This window comes from Onychostoma macrolepis, chromosome 03, assembly GCF_012432095.1.
Source record: "Onychostoma macrolepis isolate SWU-2019 chromosome 03, ASM1243209v1, whole genome shotgun sequence".
In the NCBI taxonomy this organism is placed as follows: Eukaryota; Metazoa; Chordata; class Actinopteri; order Cypriniformes; family Cyprinidae; genus Onychostoma; species Onychostoma macrolepis.
Window position 1 is genome coordinate 11000692 of NC_081157.1, and position 17619 is coordinate 11018310.

The 17619-nt window shown below is 39.0% G+C and overlaps 1 protein-coding gene across 1 annotated transcript; it reads left to right on the forward strand.

Moving 5' to 3' along the window:
- Positions 1-5826: 5826 nt before the first annotated feature.
- On the forward strand, positions 5827-7509 carry LOC131534463 (piggyBac transposable element-derived protein 4-like). The gene has a single exon (XM_058767346.1). The coding sequence runs from the start codon at positions 5827-5829 to the stop codon at positions 7507-7509; it is 1683 nt and encodes a 560-aa protein (XP_058623329.1).
- Positions 7510-17619: the final 10110 nt, after the last annotated feature.

A 17619-nucleotide genomic window follows, 5' to 3' on the forward strand; every position in this document is an offset into this window, starting at 1 on the left:
CTACTCATGACAAATCTGGATATATGTATTCCTCTTTAGAATTATTTCAAAGCAGCTTTACATAAAATTGTGCCATAAGTAGTAAGTACCCTCTACCAAACGTCATTATGATTAATGACTTTGACCTTTGTGACCTCATAATAATATCTATATGGGCCGTCTGACCTCATAATGATATCCGGATGTGACCTTTTGATCTCATAATGATATCCAGAATGGAAATCGGCATATGTTGAATTCCGACGTCAGCCTATGACCGCTGTGGGTGAAATATGTTTTTTGTATGTGTCAGACCGGTGACAAAACCATAAATTAACATTTCAGGATCGTTTTTTATATTTTTGTGGTCTGTTTTGAACTCCCGCATCCGTGTGAACCTCCCATCTGTGGACCACGCTTGCATTTTTGGTCACTATCTTTCTCTATGGGTGTGTGAGTAAAAAGAAGGATGAACAATAACAATTTTAACAGATATGCTGGATCACAACACACGCATGTGCACACAAACACACACATAGTACACTTACTCCCATAGAAACACAATATTTTTGATGTTTGCTGGGAAACGGCTGTCAACTTAAAACAGTTGAATTTGAGTGATGTGGTGGAGACTAATGAGTTTACTTCATATTTAGATTTTTAAGTAAATATTATATATTTATTACATATTTATGAATTTGTATGAATATTAATGTTCATGTTATAATTTATTTTTCACAAAATATAGTTTTTTTTTTAATGTCTCAATATATATCTGAATGTTATCAACTAATTTGAAGCCTTAAGTTGCCCATATTTTCAATGTTTCACAAGTTTGGCTCAGTTAAGAAACTCCATAGGATCCTATAGGCCCCTCTAGTGGCAGTAACCATAAAATACAATTTACAGTCTTTTTTCCCACCAGATGGCGTCAGAAATACTCAGTGACCTCTTTCTCAGTGCATAGGTTTTTGATGAAAATGGACTGGAATTGTCTTTTTTTTTTTTGCTGAAATACTGTGACAAAATTGCTTATTTGCTCATGTTTTCTTAGAAATATTCAGAATTTAAAAAAGGTACATAAAATAAAAACCACCAAAATTTTTTTTAGAAACAAATACATAAAAATGGATCAAAATTAGCTTTCTCGACTAAAATAAAAATCTGTGTCATTTTAGAGAGGCCCTGCTCAAGTATGAAACCATCCTTACTGCCCAAACATTTTTGTGTGTACTTGAGAAAACCTCTCCTCTCTCCAAATACCTACAAACAAGCGGCTTGGATATTCTGACAGCACGTCGGATGGTTGTGGGAACACAAGCTCTACAAAAGAATGCTAGAGACTTTGACTCTGTGAAAAGGGCAGCAGATATCTTTGTGCAGTGAGCTACTGACAAGCTACAAGAACAGGATGAAGACACCGCACTGGAAGTGCAAACTGAGCTGCCAAAGAAAAGGATAAGGATAAGGAAAACGAAGACAATGCCAGGGGAGTGGATGACGTGGAAATGGTCTACAAAGCTAAGGTACACCGTGTCATCATGGACACAGACACTGAAAGCATCCATCAACGCTTTCGGACACATGGCACATTGTTTGCAGACCTTGCTTATCTGGACCCTAAAAGATTCTCAGAGATAATGGATTGCCCAAGACGTCGCTCACAGATCTAAGCAGAGGCTTAAAGTTTGACAACCGGTCCACTGTTGTACAGAATGAGCTGACTAGTCTCGCTGGTCAATGGGAGAGACTGAAAAACTCTGCAGTGGAGGAGTATACTACCAGGATTGGTGAGAGAGATACCCAAGGATGGAACAGATGAAGAACAGGTAGAGATTATGAACAAAAGCTGTACAACATGTAAGAACTGTGCCGTATGTTGTTATCAGCTTTAACAGCAATACAACTTGTTAACAGATGCTTACCATGTTATAGGCCTCGGGTACAAGTTCCTACTCACCCTGTCTGTCACCCAGGTTGCTTGTGAGAGAAGCATCTCCACACTAATTCATTTAAAAAAAAAAAAAAACGACTCAGGAGCCCCATATCCAATGATCACTTGGAGGCATTTATGTTGATGGCAACTGAAAAGGCAATACTTATGGCCCTAGATACAGATGTTGTTATTGACAGAAGAATGAGCATAAGAATATAAACAATACCAACAAAAATCACTTTATTCAAACAATTAATAGAAATGCAGTCAGTCAATACATCACAAGGTTTCAAGTCACATCACAATACCAGTAACATACAAAATGATTCAATGGAGATAATCTAGTAAAGAGGGAGGTTGCCAACAGAGACCCTCAGATTTCTACCCCACATTCAATACCCATGACACACACTCTTGTGAAAGGCAAAATGTTAAGCACAGTACTCCATGTGGGCACACCAGTACAGGGTACCATGGCCAACCCCTCCCACTTTGAAGACCCAAATCCACACAAAACAATACAAAAAGACGCACACAAATCAAATTCAATAACAGTTTACACAAACACCACAGCACAAACACAGCCACTGGCACGGAGGAGGAGGGAAATAAAATGGCAAAGAGCAGCCAGATTACAGAAATTTAGCCTGCCAGCTAACTCACACGCAGACCAGCACAATCCTGTGCCAGTGCTTCAAACAGAAATAAACCAAACAAAATAACAGAATGGACCCTGGTGAGTTCCAGACAAAACTGTTCAAACTAACACCACAAAGACGAAATGGAGCAGCAGTGCAGTCAGTTACTCGACGGTCGTTAGGCTTCAATTAAGATCACTGGAAACCCCTGGACGTGCAATCAACCTGCCTGACATTGAACAGAAAAAGTTACTCACAAAACTTGTTAAAAACAAACAATAAACTACATACATACCAAGGAAATGGTGCAATGATGCAATACACATGGTCGCTCACCACGCAGGAATTACAGCTACTTGCAGGCCATGACTGAGAACAAACAAGATAATAAGCCTCTCCATTGAACAGGCAAAAGGCATCTTTAAAACAGGGACTAACCTGAAAGCTGGCCTTCAGCCAGCACGCATGACAGACAGGAGGATAACCCAACTGCTAGTACTCATTCAACATGTCACAAAGGATGATGCATCCCAAGCAGCCAAACACTTCCCTCTTTTATATTCACCACACAGGCACTAATAGGCTCATAAAACTTACACAACTAACCAATCATAATGAAGTACGAACACTGATTGGTTCACCTAGTTGGATGACACCAGCCAATCATACCGGGGCTATACCGCACTCTGCTACATTTTGTTTTTACTGTATGTATAAATTTGAAGAGTTCATTTGCAAAAAAAGATAAACTGATTGGCGTGCATTATTCTCCACATATAGCGTGATCTGAAGCCTAAACACATTTTGTCAAAAAAGCCGGTATTGTCCACTTTCAAGGCATCGTGAGTTCACGTTTTACTGCAGAAGCCGACAAGCGCCCTTGTTTTTGAACAGAAGCCGATAAGTCCATTTTAGCGAATCAGCGCGCTGTATTCAGGTCAGGTGACAAGGCAACTTTCACTTTGAAAAGATGTGCTTGCTGAGAGGAGTTTCGTCAAAGCTGACTAAAAGTGATCGAGGATGGATAATTAGATCTCGCTCCGAGGTCCCGATCTAAATCAAATGATTCGCGATACGCTTGGAGAGCTTCAAAACAGTGAATCATTTTGTGACTTTTTTTGGTTTAACTGATTCGGAGTTTCAAAAAGCTCCATTGATACTGTTGTTTGCTCGCTTTCTCTATAGGCCTATAATTTATTTGTTGCTTGAATAACCGTGGAAATGAAATCATTACAATTAATAGGCCTAACTTACAATGTTTTTAATAGATTGTGATCACGTTAAATACAGTTTCAGTTGTATTAAAAACATGTCATGACACCCATTATATAGGCTATTACTTGTCTAAAAAGAAGGGTTTATGATGTGCATTATTAACAGATTACACCACTTGTTCCCAACCTGGGGGGCGCGGCAAGGCTGAGGGATATTGTGTACAGTCAGCTGATTATTTTGCAAAAGAAACCTCTGCAGGGTGATAAAGACTACACTGCATAATTTTGCCACTTATCATGTAGCCACTTGCCTGATAAGTAAATACTGAAACAAAGGACAATTTCATAAGAGAATTGTGAAAAAAATTGTTTCCTCAAAATTATTAACCTTTTGAGCGGTACGGTCCCACATATGGGATTTTCATTTCCGTGCCCCTGGGAGTACAGTCCCACATATGGGATTTAGAACGTTCAGTGACGTCGCATAACTGCCAAATTCAAAATTTTAAATTCCTGCTTTTAGCGCCAACACAGAGAGAGGCGAGCATGATAAATGCTGGTCATTCACATATTTGCACAACTAGCTACTCAAACAGTATTTATATGCACTTGATGCGTTTATTTTGTCACACTTATACTGTCACAGAAGCGCCAGACAAAAGTTTATAGGGCATATAAGCACAATAATGTATGAAAAGTGCTCAGCCTGTTTGTTTTAGGTTGATGAGCAGCTGGCATTTATATTCACTAAAACAGTGTTTACATTCGCATGCTTATTTTATGCCAGCACTCCGATTGTCACTGAGGTACCACAAAAAAAGAAAAAAGTTTACGGCACATATAAGCACAAGGATGTCAATGTAGCCGAAAGCACAGCCATCTTTGTTTACATCACAGGCTGATGTGCGCCTGTCATTACGTTCACTCAAACAGTGTTTATAGGCACTTAATGCATTTAATTTGTCACATACACTTATATTGTCACAGAAGCACCAGACAAAAGTTTATAGGGCATATAAGCACAATAATGTATAAATGAAATGAGCGCAGCCGTGTTTGTTTTCTAAGGCTGATGACTGGCATTTACATTCACTAAAAATGTTTATATTCGCATGAGCTTAGCCTATTTTATGCCACGGACACTCGATTGTCACAGAAGCACCACAACAAAAGTGTATATAGCATATGAATGAAATGCACGCAGCCGTCTTTGTTTTCATCACAGGCTGCTGTCAACGTTCATTCAAAGTGTTTATAGGCACTTTATGTGATTATTTTATGTCACGAACACTCAGATTGTCACAGAAGCACCAAGACAAAAGTTTATACATATGCACGAAATGTGTGCAGCCGTCTTTGTTTTCATAGGCTTCGCGGCTGTCATTTACGTTCACTCAAACAGTGTTTATAGGCACTTTATGTGATTATTTTATGTCACAAACACTCAGATTGTCACAGAAGTACCACAACAAACGTTTATAAGGCATATAAGCACAATATATATTAATGAAACACGGTCACCCGATGCGTTGCATAACTATAAAGTTTATTGTTTACATAGTACAGTATACAAACAAACATGGCTTCCTACATGACAGCTCATGACATCACCATACATAGTTCGCAGGGATGTTGTTTTGGTAACACTTTATTTTGATGGTCCCTTTTGAACATTCTGTTGACACTAAGTAATGTTGCAACTACATGTCAACAAACTCTCATAAGAGTATTAGTAGACTGTCTGCTTCATATCTACTAACTCCTTATTGTGTTGGTCTCCCAACAGATATTCTACTCACTATAAGTAACTTTGCAAGAACATGTCAACTTAATCTAACCCTAACCCTACCAGTCAACTAATACACTACTAACACTCTAATGAGAGTCAATAGAAATGTAGGTGCAACATTACTTATAGTCAATAGAATGTGTTAAAGGACCATCAAAATAAAGTGAAACCGTTTTTTTTCTGCGGGAATGTTTGGCGGGGTTGTGACACGTCTCCCTCTGACCTGACCACATTACTTCAGAGTAAACATGGAAAGAAAACTTACTCGTGATGATATTTTGGACATTCTTTTTGACTCGGACGCTGAATCCGGCAGCAGCAGTGACGGACAGCTGTCAGAGAGCGACGAGGAAGCCCACCTTGCGGGCTGTGATCGTTCCCGAAGCGCCGGCGATCCCTGACAATGCCGGCCCTGCCAGTGAGGGCGCTATTGTGGAGGACTTCCTTCCAACCTGGACGTCCAATCCATTCTCTCCACCAGCCCTGGACTTTGACAACACTACCAAAGGTGTTCAAGGTAGTGTAACAAATCCTTCTGAGGCAGAATGTTTCAGATTATTTATGAATGAGCAACTTGTGGTGCAAGTGGTGCAGGAGACCAATAGGTACGCTCATCAGCTGAAAGAGTCGGCTACTATCCCTGGGAAACTGGCAAAGTGGACTGAAACAACTGTAAATGAAATTTACACATTTCTGGCAGCTGTTATTCTTATGGGCCTGGTAAGAAAAAACTCCTTGAAAGATTACTGGTCCACCGATCCAGTAATACAGACCCCATTTTTCTCTACTCTCTTCTCTCTGGATCGGTTCCAACTCCTCCAGAGGGCCCTCCACTTTGCTGACAATGCTACAGCAAATCTCAGGGATCCTCTGAATAAAATTAGAAGTGTTTTCACCTCTCTGATGGCTACTTTTGGACAGATGTTCGTTCCTCACAGTGACTTGTGCATCGATGATTCACTGCTGCTGTGGAAAGGCCGGCTTGGATTTCGACAGTACATTCCATCAAAGAGGAAGAGGTTCGGAATCAAGCTCTTCATGCTGTGTAATGTTCTGACTGGGTACGTCATCAATGTGGTAGTGTACACTGGCTCCAGCACAGACATCACACACACTCCAGGACTTGGTGTGTCTGGCTCAGTAGTGCTGACACTGCTGAAGCCATACTTGGGGAGAGGGCATACTTTGTATGTGGACAACTGGTACACCAGTCCTTCTCTTTTCAGTCACCTGCTGAGAGATAAAACCGGGGCTTGTGGAACAGTGAGGGCCAACAGAAAGGGCATGCCACGCTTCCGAGACAGGATGTCCAGTGGGGAGGTAGACTTTAAAAGTTGCGAAGAAATGCTGGCAGTGAAGTGGCATGACAAACGCGATGTCCACATGCTGACAACAGTCCACTCAGCAGAGATGTCACCCTCTGGAAAGATAGACCACACCACTGGAAATGAGAAAATCAAACCCCAATGCGTGCTGGACTACAATAAAAAAATGGGTGCTGTGGATAAGGTCAATATGATGGACAGTTTTGTTGGCTGTACTCGTAAGACCTTAAAATGGTACAAGAAACTGTTCTTCCATTTTTTGGACCTTGCAGTGCACAATGCATTCATTGTTTACAAGGTGAAGAATGATTCTAGCCTGACATACCGAAAGTTCCGTCAAAATCTTGTTCGCCAACTTGTGGGAGAACACCACACTCCCCGGAAGCCATCTTCCGGTGGTCGCCCTCCTGCTTACAACCCACTTCGTCTCACTGCTCGGCATTTCCCCTCTGAGATCCCTGCAACTGTCCAACAGGGGAAGAACACACGCAGGCACTGCAAGGTCTGCCTGACCACCAAAAAGTGCCCACAGAAAAGGCAAAAGACGAGGTTCATGTGTAAACCTTGCAACACAGCACTGTGTCCAACAGAGTGCTTTGAACAATACCACACTTCTGCCTATTTCTGAGAGAGAAAGAAAAAAAAATGTTATAGCACTATAACAATACTTGTTCTTTTTACTGTGTAAATAATGTATATTGTTTAAAGTGTAAAATATATGAAACACACACACACACACACACAAACAAACAAACAAACACACACACAGCTATTATATCAACCTTGTAAATAATAGTGTACAGTAATTTAGGAACGATTTAGCAATGTCATGCTGTAGTTGTAATTATATTTACAATTATTATCATAATTAATATTATAGAATTTCATTATATTTAAATATTTAATGATATATTCCAAATACTTCATAATTGCTGTAAAAAACATTTTGATGACTGTTCTACACAATGCTGTTCTACACATACAAGATATGTAAATCTCTTCATGCTACCTTTATTTTTGTGAAACTAAGTAAACTGCACCAAACCAACTTTGGTTTAAAAAAAATGGTTCAAAACTATCGTTGGCTTCGCGTTTTCATTAATAGTATTTGGATATTTTGGCACTTTCAAAGGATGCATGCACGTTGTTTCATGGACATGTCATTCTGGTTGATGTTATTTCTTGCTTAGAATAAAATTAACGAGATTAAATTTCAAATAATAAAATATAAGAGAATAATACATTTGCAATACATAATCATAATACCATGTTGAAGTACATAATCATAATACCTTGTTGAAGTACAAATAATGCACGACTTCCATCCTCCTCCACATGCTGGTAAGCACGAGTTTCCTGGTCCAAATATCTTCCTGTTCAGTGGCGGTTCTACATTGAATTACTCCCCGGGCGAGACCCCCTCTGAGCGCCCATCCATCCCCCATTCGAGAAAAAAAATTTTTTTTAGGTCTTTTTGCTAAAAAATTTTGCACAAACAGTTTTACTATAACAATATAAGTGTAAGACAAGCTTATATTTCTCAATTGCACAAATCCTTGAACATGAAAAACACAATTCTGCACAAAACAGTATAAGTTATCAGAACTTAAATACTCTATATACATAATAAACACTCTGTGTTTATTTGGCACTCGACAATCAACAGATTTCCATCCCCCAACACTGTCACTCACGACCAGAAATCAAGACTAAACCACAAAGTGAAAATAGCAGTATTCTTTAGTGATATGTTATTTACACAGTGCAAATAGCTTTAGATTCTATTTATTCTATGTTAAAATAAAATAAAAACATGGCGAAAAACATTATTAGAGAAAAACATTACTTATTACAAAAATAGTGGTAATTATCTGCACTTCTGCATTGTAATACATTATAAAATAGTATGCAATAACTTATTGAGTGTCATTTTTAAATTTTATTTCTAATTATTAAATGGATGCCACCTTATTGGGACAAAAGCCCTCTCTACACCTACCCTAACCCTACCCGATACTTTATGTTCAACTCTTTGATTATTTCCTTCATTTTTATTAAAAAATAAATGCTTTTCTGATGTGATGTGATTTGAAATTTAAAAAGGGACAAAAAAAGTTCGCCAAAAGGCAGATTCGAACCCTGGTCGATCGTGTCGAAAGAAGTGTAACGCAAATTTTGCCATCTGCACCACTGAATCTGACAGCTAGTAACCGTCTTTTGCATATTTGAAAATCCCAATCATACATTTGTGGGTGGAGTTAATCTAAATAGCCTCTGCCAGCAACATAGCTATTTGCACTTAAATAGACACTCCGATTTTTTTTTATATTCCTACAATTAAACAGTTGCTCACATGAAAAACACTTCCCGCGCCCCTGGGTGTGACTGACTTTAGCCCACTTGTCCCACTAATTTGGGAGAGGTGAACTGTCCCCGCGGCCGCACCCCTCCCTTTCCACTTCTCACACAGCTTCTGTGCTCGGTACCTTCTCAACAAGCAGGCGCCAATTTGCCAATTCCCCGCACAGTTATATGATAGATAATATGATAGACAATAGAAAACCGCTTAGCGTCGGAGATGATTTTTTTTTTCCAAGTGCTTGTGCCGCCCCCCACGTGTCATGAAAAAATGCCGCCCGGGCGGCTGCCCCGTTCGCCCATGCCTAAAACCGCCACTGTTCCTGTTTCTAAAACACAAGTGTTTGTGTTCATATGTTTGTTTTTTGAGAGGGATCCAGTGTTCGTGGCTTGAAATAGAAGTAAAATTGACTGGCTTGTGCTGCGTCTTTACAAAGTGCCAAGTGTTGTAGCTAATAATTGTTTTGTCCTGCCTCACGCGGCAGAAGTCACGTGACTGAAAACTTTTCTATGAGTCACGTGAAACCTACGCTGCTTTGCAATGTAAACAAACAAGGCTGCGGCCATAACCCGTCTTGCTGCAACACGTTTATGATTATATTTGGCATGAAAAGAAAACAACAGGAAAAGTTTATTATAATTAGAACATTTAATAATAATAATAATAATATTAATAAAAATAAATAAAAAAACCCTCAAATTTGTCTTCCAGGTCTCAATGTTGATGCGTCACCATGGAAACTGAAACGTAATACATCCCAACGTTCTATGGCCGTTAAAAAACTCACTCCAGGGGGACAGCTGAGATATTCTAAACTCACCACTGAAAAGGTTAAGCAGCACAAATGTTTACAACATTGATTATAATCAGAAATGTTTACTAGCAGCAAATCAGTATATCAGAATGATTTCTGAAGGATCATATGACACTGAAGACCGGAGTATTGATGCTGAAAATTCAGCTTTGATCACAGGAAAACAGTAGCCTAAGTATGTGGGACTCGCGTCACCTAAGACGTTGTGATTTTGGGTCACAAATCACTCAAGGTGCGGTTGTGAGTATATCAGACGATCAATTCCCACCTCACTTAGTTTAGTGCACCAGTCAAAGACTGGTAATTTGGCAATGCGGGCATGTTTCCCACAAGCTGTTCAATAATTTGAATCGCACACATTGGAGGGAGCTGATCAACTGATTTATCTGAAAGATTGGTGGTTTAGCTAGCTAGTAGAGCCTTGGATCATCAACACAAAGAAGACACAATTGTAATAAGATTAATGAAATTTATTAACAATATATATGCAAGAGCAAATACAACAACTAGTGATGATACCAATAAATGAATATGCACTGCTAATAGAGAATAATAAACAACTAAATATGAAGCAAGATACTGAGTAAATCGCAGAAACAAATAAATGGAATGAACACAGAGCGGCTGAATGGAATGCTGTTGAGCTGAATGTAGAAATGGAAGAGATTTCTATGGTAATGTTGCTGATGGGAACCACTTAATGGCTCTGGTAGAGTTAACGATAAATAACTGCTTATTTATCTCTGAACAAATAATATAGCTATTATTTGTAATGCTGACCCCAAGTAAATGTTATCTAAACATGTTAGAGAAACATAGGCTGCAGGTATAAACTAAGCCAAGGTCTTTAGGAAAGAGGTTTGGTAAGTTTATAATTACGTTCCACAGGCGGGTGATCAGTCCGGCGGTAGAGACGTCTTCCACTGGTGATGCAGACTGCGTGCAGTGGGGAGGGCACAGAGTTGCGTTCCGGTAGCCGTCAATGCGCTGACCTGGAGGATGCTGAACTGCTGTTGTGCCACAAAGGGTCCTTAGAGGATGGACTGGTCAGATGGGTCTTCATGGGGTCCTTTGCCACCTGGCTGCGTCGTTGAGAAGCCGTTTGTTTCAGGCAGTGCCTTTGCGGACTGGGCTGCGCTGCTTTCGGAGCGGCAAGAGTCAGACGGGGTCCGTCACTGCTGGGTCCTTTGCAACTGAAGGGCAGCCAACTGCGATAAGGAAGGTTTATTCAGGAGCTGAGTTGAACCTTAGCTGTCTTGAAGTCTCCTCGTCAGGCCAGAAACTCAGAACGCTGTTTCTGCTACTGTCTCTCTGGATGTACCAGAGACTCAGAACTTTGGTGTTCCTGTGAGTGTCAGAACCGGGGAGTGTTCCTGTTGGAGGGATACTTTTATCCCTTTCTTTTATCCCGTTTTTTTTTTTTTTTGATGATTAGAGCTTACAGCTCATGAAAGTCAAAAATCAGTATCTCAAAATATTAGAATATTTACATTTGAGTGTCAATAAATGACCATCCCTACAGTATAAATTCCGGGTATCTCTTGTTCTTTGAAACCACAATAATGGAGAAGACTGATGACTTGGCAATGATCCAGAAGACGAACATTGACGCCCTCCACAAAGAGGGTAAGTCACAGAGGGTCATTACTGAAAGGTGTGGCTGTTTACAGAGTGCTGTATCAAAGCATATTAAATGCAAAGTTGACTGGAAGGAAGAATTTGGGTAGGAAAAGGTGCACAAGCAACAGGGATGACCGCAAGCTTGAGAATACAGTCAAGCAAAGCCGATTCAAACACTTGGGAGAGCTTCACAAGGAGAGAACTGAAGCTGGAGTCAGTGCATCAAGAGTCACCACGCTCAGACGTCTTCAGCAAAAGGGCTACCAAGCCACTTCTGAACCAGAGACAACATCAGAAGCATCTTAACTGGGCTGTGGAGAAAAAGAACTGGACTGTTGCTCAGTGGTCCAAAGTCCTCTTTTCAGATGAAAGTAAATTTAACATTTCATTTGGAAATCAGGGTCCCAGAGTCTGGAGGAAGAGTGGAGAGGCACAGAATCCATGTTGCTTGAAGTCCAGTGTGACGTTTCCACAGTCAGTGATGATTTGGGCTGCCATGTCATCTGCTGGTGTTGGTCCACTGTGTATTCTGATGTCCACAGTCAACGCAGCCATCTACCAGGAAATTTTAGAGCACTTCATGCTTCCTTCTGTTGACAAGCTTTATGGAGATGCTGATTTCATTTTCCAGCAGGACTTGGCACCTGCCCACACTGCCAAAGGTAAGAAATACACAACATACTACAAGTCAGATCTTAATTTCATTACTTTAATTAAGAAATGTAACAGGTTGGATTAGAGAATATTTAATTATGTGAAAAGAGTGTTACACTATATGGAAAAAGCTGCTGCGCATTGAAATAGACACTGAATGATATTTGATATGTCAAATGTTTGTAAAATAATGTATCCTACAGATCTGGCCACCGAGAATGCGTGTGCAGAGGAAAGCGATCACGCGTGACCACGGTGTCTTACGCAGGACCACAGGGAATGCTCTAACACAGGAAAGACATGATCAGTAGGGGGCAGTCATGTAACGTACTGAAATGAAGCGGCAGAGAACATTAATCACAGCGTCTATTGAAGCTTATTGCGTACTTTGCAAAGGCCAATAAAATATTAATGATTCTGTTATCAATAGTATTATCTCATGTTTATCATGACAGTTTGATCACTGAAAAAACGTTTCAAAAGTTTGGAAACACCCCTGGCACTGTTGTTTTGGATGATATCAGCATAAATCCTTATAATTTTTTGGTGCAAATACATTAAAGTAACTTGACATTATCATTGAAGACCAGCAATAATAATTTTCATTTTGATTACATAATAATGGCAATATTATGCCAATTGAGCTACTTTGGGAGGAACTGGACCGTGATGTCCGTAAGAAGTGTCCAACCAGTGTGAATCATATTTGGGTAATCCTTCAAGAGGCTTGGAGTAATGCAGCGAAATAATACAAAAAGTAGTTTTAATACAATATAGAAGTATAGATATGTCCGGAGGTTACAAAAATGCAGGAAATGCATCTAAATAGCAACAATTAAATTTTAAAAATAGAAAAGTATTATAAAATGAATGGACATGAAAGGGGGTGAAAACAATAAGAGTTCAGATTAGGAGGAGAAGCTTAAGCTAGTGGTATGAAGTTAACGATTCGGTTGTTATGTTCCACAAGAATCTTCATGGGTAATTCATCAATGAAATTGGTGAGGTTTCCAGTGTAGAACTCTGCAGAAACTGTGTAGACTTCGTCGTCACTGCTGAGAAGAGTGTAGGTGTCACCAGACTGAGATACTCCTAGAATTTCAATTTCTTGTTTTGTACATGCAGTCTCCTTAATCTGTAAAAGAAAAAGAAAAAAATATATATTTTTTGACCAAACATATAGGTATGTGAAATGTAGTCTGTTGCTAGTAAGTGTGTGATTTCATCAAAGATGTGTATGATAGGAGTGTATAATTTGAATGGTATATGAATTTGTATACTTTGCTTGTGTGTGATAGATAGATAGAGGTACAGTATGTCTTACATATTTGTGTAATGATTGTATTATGATTACCTTAACAATTGTGTACTGAGAGGAATGAAAATTTCCTCTTCCTCGAGGCACCATGTCACTATAAAGGTGGGTGATCTCTACGTCGTCTCCAATGTGTAAGTCACAGAGAGCTTCATCTCTCCATAGGGAGATATTAAGCTGATCAGGACCACACAGCAGCTTTAGATTTAAAATTGGCATTGATGATTGTGTCATCCTTACTTTCTGTAGCTGTGAAAGTAAAGAGGAGGTGGCAAAAATGTTACAGTTTAAGCACCATATAAGTTTGTTTTGTGCAGGTGTAAGTATAGGAGATATGTTGTATAAAATGTCTAAGTAAGTGACATTCAGTTTTCAGAAGTAATATATGTTGAATAAGTGAGACATAGATTAAGATACTCACTCTTTTCCCTTGGCCTTGGAGAGTTATATATCCATGAGTTGAGTTTATGTTGAGTCTTCATTGCCAGACATGGGTGTTGAGGTTGGACATAGTGCATTTTGTGTAGCTTTTACTGCATCCTCTGTGACCACGAGTGGAGCTGTGTGAAATTTCTGTGTTGCTGGCCCGACTAGCAAGTGGGCAAGCCCATCTTTGGTAGAGATGGTCACATTTTTTTAAAATGTAGCTAGCTCTTTCTTCAAATTCGGGGTCTGTGCCAGATTTTTTGTGAAGGTAGGTATTGTCATTATCAGTGAGGACACAGACTGATGTTGTCCTGTAATGTTGCAGGTTCAATTTTAGATTTTGTGTATATGAATGTTTTTGCTTTATTGATCAAATGGGTCTGAATACATTTGCATGCAAGTCTGGCAGGACGAGTATATGGAGTAGCCATTCTGAGGACAAAAAGAAAGTAGAAAAAACAGTTAATAACAATGCAAACAAATTATCTAGAGTATGACTGATATTGTAAAATAAGGCAAAATATCTTCAATAATGTGTTTATTTTGTTGGTTGCACGTTTGTTACAAATGAGTTGAGGTGCATAAATGAAATGCATGTAATAAAGTGTTTTTGTGAATAAAAGGAAATGATTAGAGATGTAATAGCAATTAGGTAATATATTAAATATAAATGTGAAATATCTGATGCAATATATGAATGAGTCAAATGTTATACGTGGGCATACATGCAAGATGAACATGAATATCTTTATAAAATATCCGTCATACTACAAAAATGTAGTTTACGTATAATGTGGGAGTAGATATCAAACAATGGGACTTTTAGTTTGAACAGTTATGTGCTGAGTTCAAAAGTCGAGGGTGGAAAACAATCGCTATAATATCGAGTGATACAAGTAGCTGTAATATAAACAGTGTACTGTATGTATGTTTATAAGGCATAAATAGAAGAATTTAAAGATACAATATGTACATTTTGATGACGCCGTGTGGAATCATGGGAGTTGTCGTCTTCATCCCCACAGCTGATGTAATCCGAAGAAATCATGTTCATGAATGAGCTAATAATGCATAGATTTATTAATGTCGTAGTATGAAGCAGGGTAAAGCTATAATTTAGGCCGTCAAAGCGAAACGAGGCTGGTGAACGAGCGTGACACACGGTTCGAAAGCAGCAGAGCTTTTATTATGCCACAATTGACCGCTTTGCTCCTTCTGGTCGTGAAAAGCATCTCCAAGTACGGAGGGAACAAAAGCGGCGTCGTTGTTACAGTCAATCATAGAATGAATATTTTAAGCAAATGTAAGTGTTTAATTTTATAGTTGTTTAAGCGTATAGGTTTAAGAATTACAGTGTGTTGTACTGTGAAATATTGACAGCATTTTCAACATAGAAAAGAAAAAGAATAACTATAAGACTTTTATTGTATGTCGTGAAAGCCAGGGTCAGATATATGATGCAGGGAGGAAAATATAAACTCACAGTAAAATAGTGAATTTGTTAGGATATACACAGGTTAGTGTGTGTGTTAACACAAAAAAAGTTTATGTCATTTGCACATTTATTTGTAAGCTAATCGAGAGATTAGCACGATATAGCACGATAAACATAATGGCGTCTGGTATTGTTTGATTGAATATGTGGTTAAAAATTGCATGTATGTTATTATATCTGAATAAATGTAGAATGGTTTTGGATAAAAATATGCAAAACTAATCTGTTACTTGAAAAAATGCAAATAAATGTTGTGATGTAATGGACTGAAAAGGAGTTGTTGTACGTGCGTCTGTGCTGTAGGTGGATCTGTGCCAAAGAGTATAGAAGACCAAGAGGTGAAACTCTGATGCGTTTTAAGTACATTTCCATGGTTCTAGGCTGGTTCTATACATAAATGTTGGCATAAATATAACGCCAAATTCTGGTACTTCAGATGTGAATTCGATATAGGAAACATCTAAACAGCTTCATGATCATGTTTTAATATAGCCTACAGTAAGTGTGCATTACACACTGTCCTGATTGGATGATCACCAGTCAGTGAACAGTCTCTCCATTGCTATTGTTTTATAAAAACATCGATAAGACAGCAATAAGAGAAGAATGTCTGAAAAACAAAACAAAATATGAGGGAAAAGAAACCAGCAATAGCAGCCATGCCAAACATTCAACACCAAAAATAACCAGCTGGTGACAGAACACGCCACCACACCCGAAACAAAGAAACCTTTTATTCTCTGTACTTACCAACACTAATGAAAGTGAAAGAATACAGTGTCTGTATGTGAACAAACATAAGAGTGAAAAAATATTCAAGTAGCTTTTTGACTGGAATTTTAATGTTGAATTAGGGTATAATTCTTCTTTTTTTTTTTTTTTTTTCATAATTTCAAATAATCTGTGCACAGTTGCATAAAACGTGTCTTCTAAAATGTAAATAAATAAAACTACAGCAGCTCCTGGTCCTTCAAATCACGTGACAAAACAAAGATTATTATAATTCCTGGGAATGCCAGAGCGTGAGCGACATCCTCTTCTCATCCACATAATACAAGAAGCGGTGTGGGGCGCTGAGCACCAAGCGGTTGCCGTGGCAACGAACAATGACGTCATCTTGTGCGAGCGAGAGAAAACATCTTGCATCTGATGCGATTACAGTATAAGCATTGTATTTTGTGATGTAGGAATTTGACAGCTAATAAAACTAACAAATTATCGAGAACGTCTATTCAATAAGTGTAATTTATTTCTTCATAAAATGCATGGGTTTCTTTGTTGGAATATTTCTCTTCATACAGCAGTTCTTTCTGGTCCTCGAGTCTGATTGGCTGATAAGAGTGTGAGATTAGAGTGACAACAGAACGTCAACAGTTTCACCGTTTGTATCACTCCGCTTGCCGTATTTCTCACAGCGAGTGTCATGGCGGACGCCCAAACCCACTGTAATTTTATAATTAATACTGTTTTTGTGTCACAGAATGTAGTTTTAAGAGTTTACAAAATCTGTACCAAAAAAAGGACAAAAATGGAACTTGATTATCCCTCTGCGTGCTGTAGGTTGCCGACCCCTGCTCTAGATTGTAGATGGTCAGTATGAAGACTGACAGCTGAAGGTCTGGAATCTAAGGTAGATTTCATTGGCCAAGGCCAGCCCATGAGGCCGTTTGAACGTCATGTCAAACAACCAATCACAGTTCGTTTCGTTCAGCATCACGTTTCGGGGCGTGGAAATGTCACCACAATAACTGTGTGTACAACTCTCGGACTTATTTTAAAGATTCTATGCCGCGAACTTTAAATATTTCACATACTTTTGAAAGTCCAGTGTTTAGTTGATCCTGAGAAGCGCTCGTCATCAGTTGTAAACATGGCGGCTTTCTTCTTTCGTGAGGGAGTTTGGCATCATGGCATCTTTGTTTCCAGGTGGAACGTTAAAGAACGCGACATAAACGTCTCCCAGGAAATCCTGTATAATTCAACAAATCAGAGGACAACTTCAAAACTCCTGAAGTGTTTCCACTTTTGTGTGCCTTATGCATCAGATATTCAGCC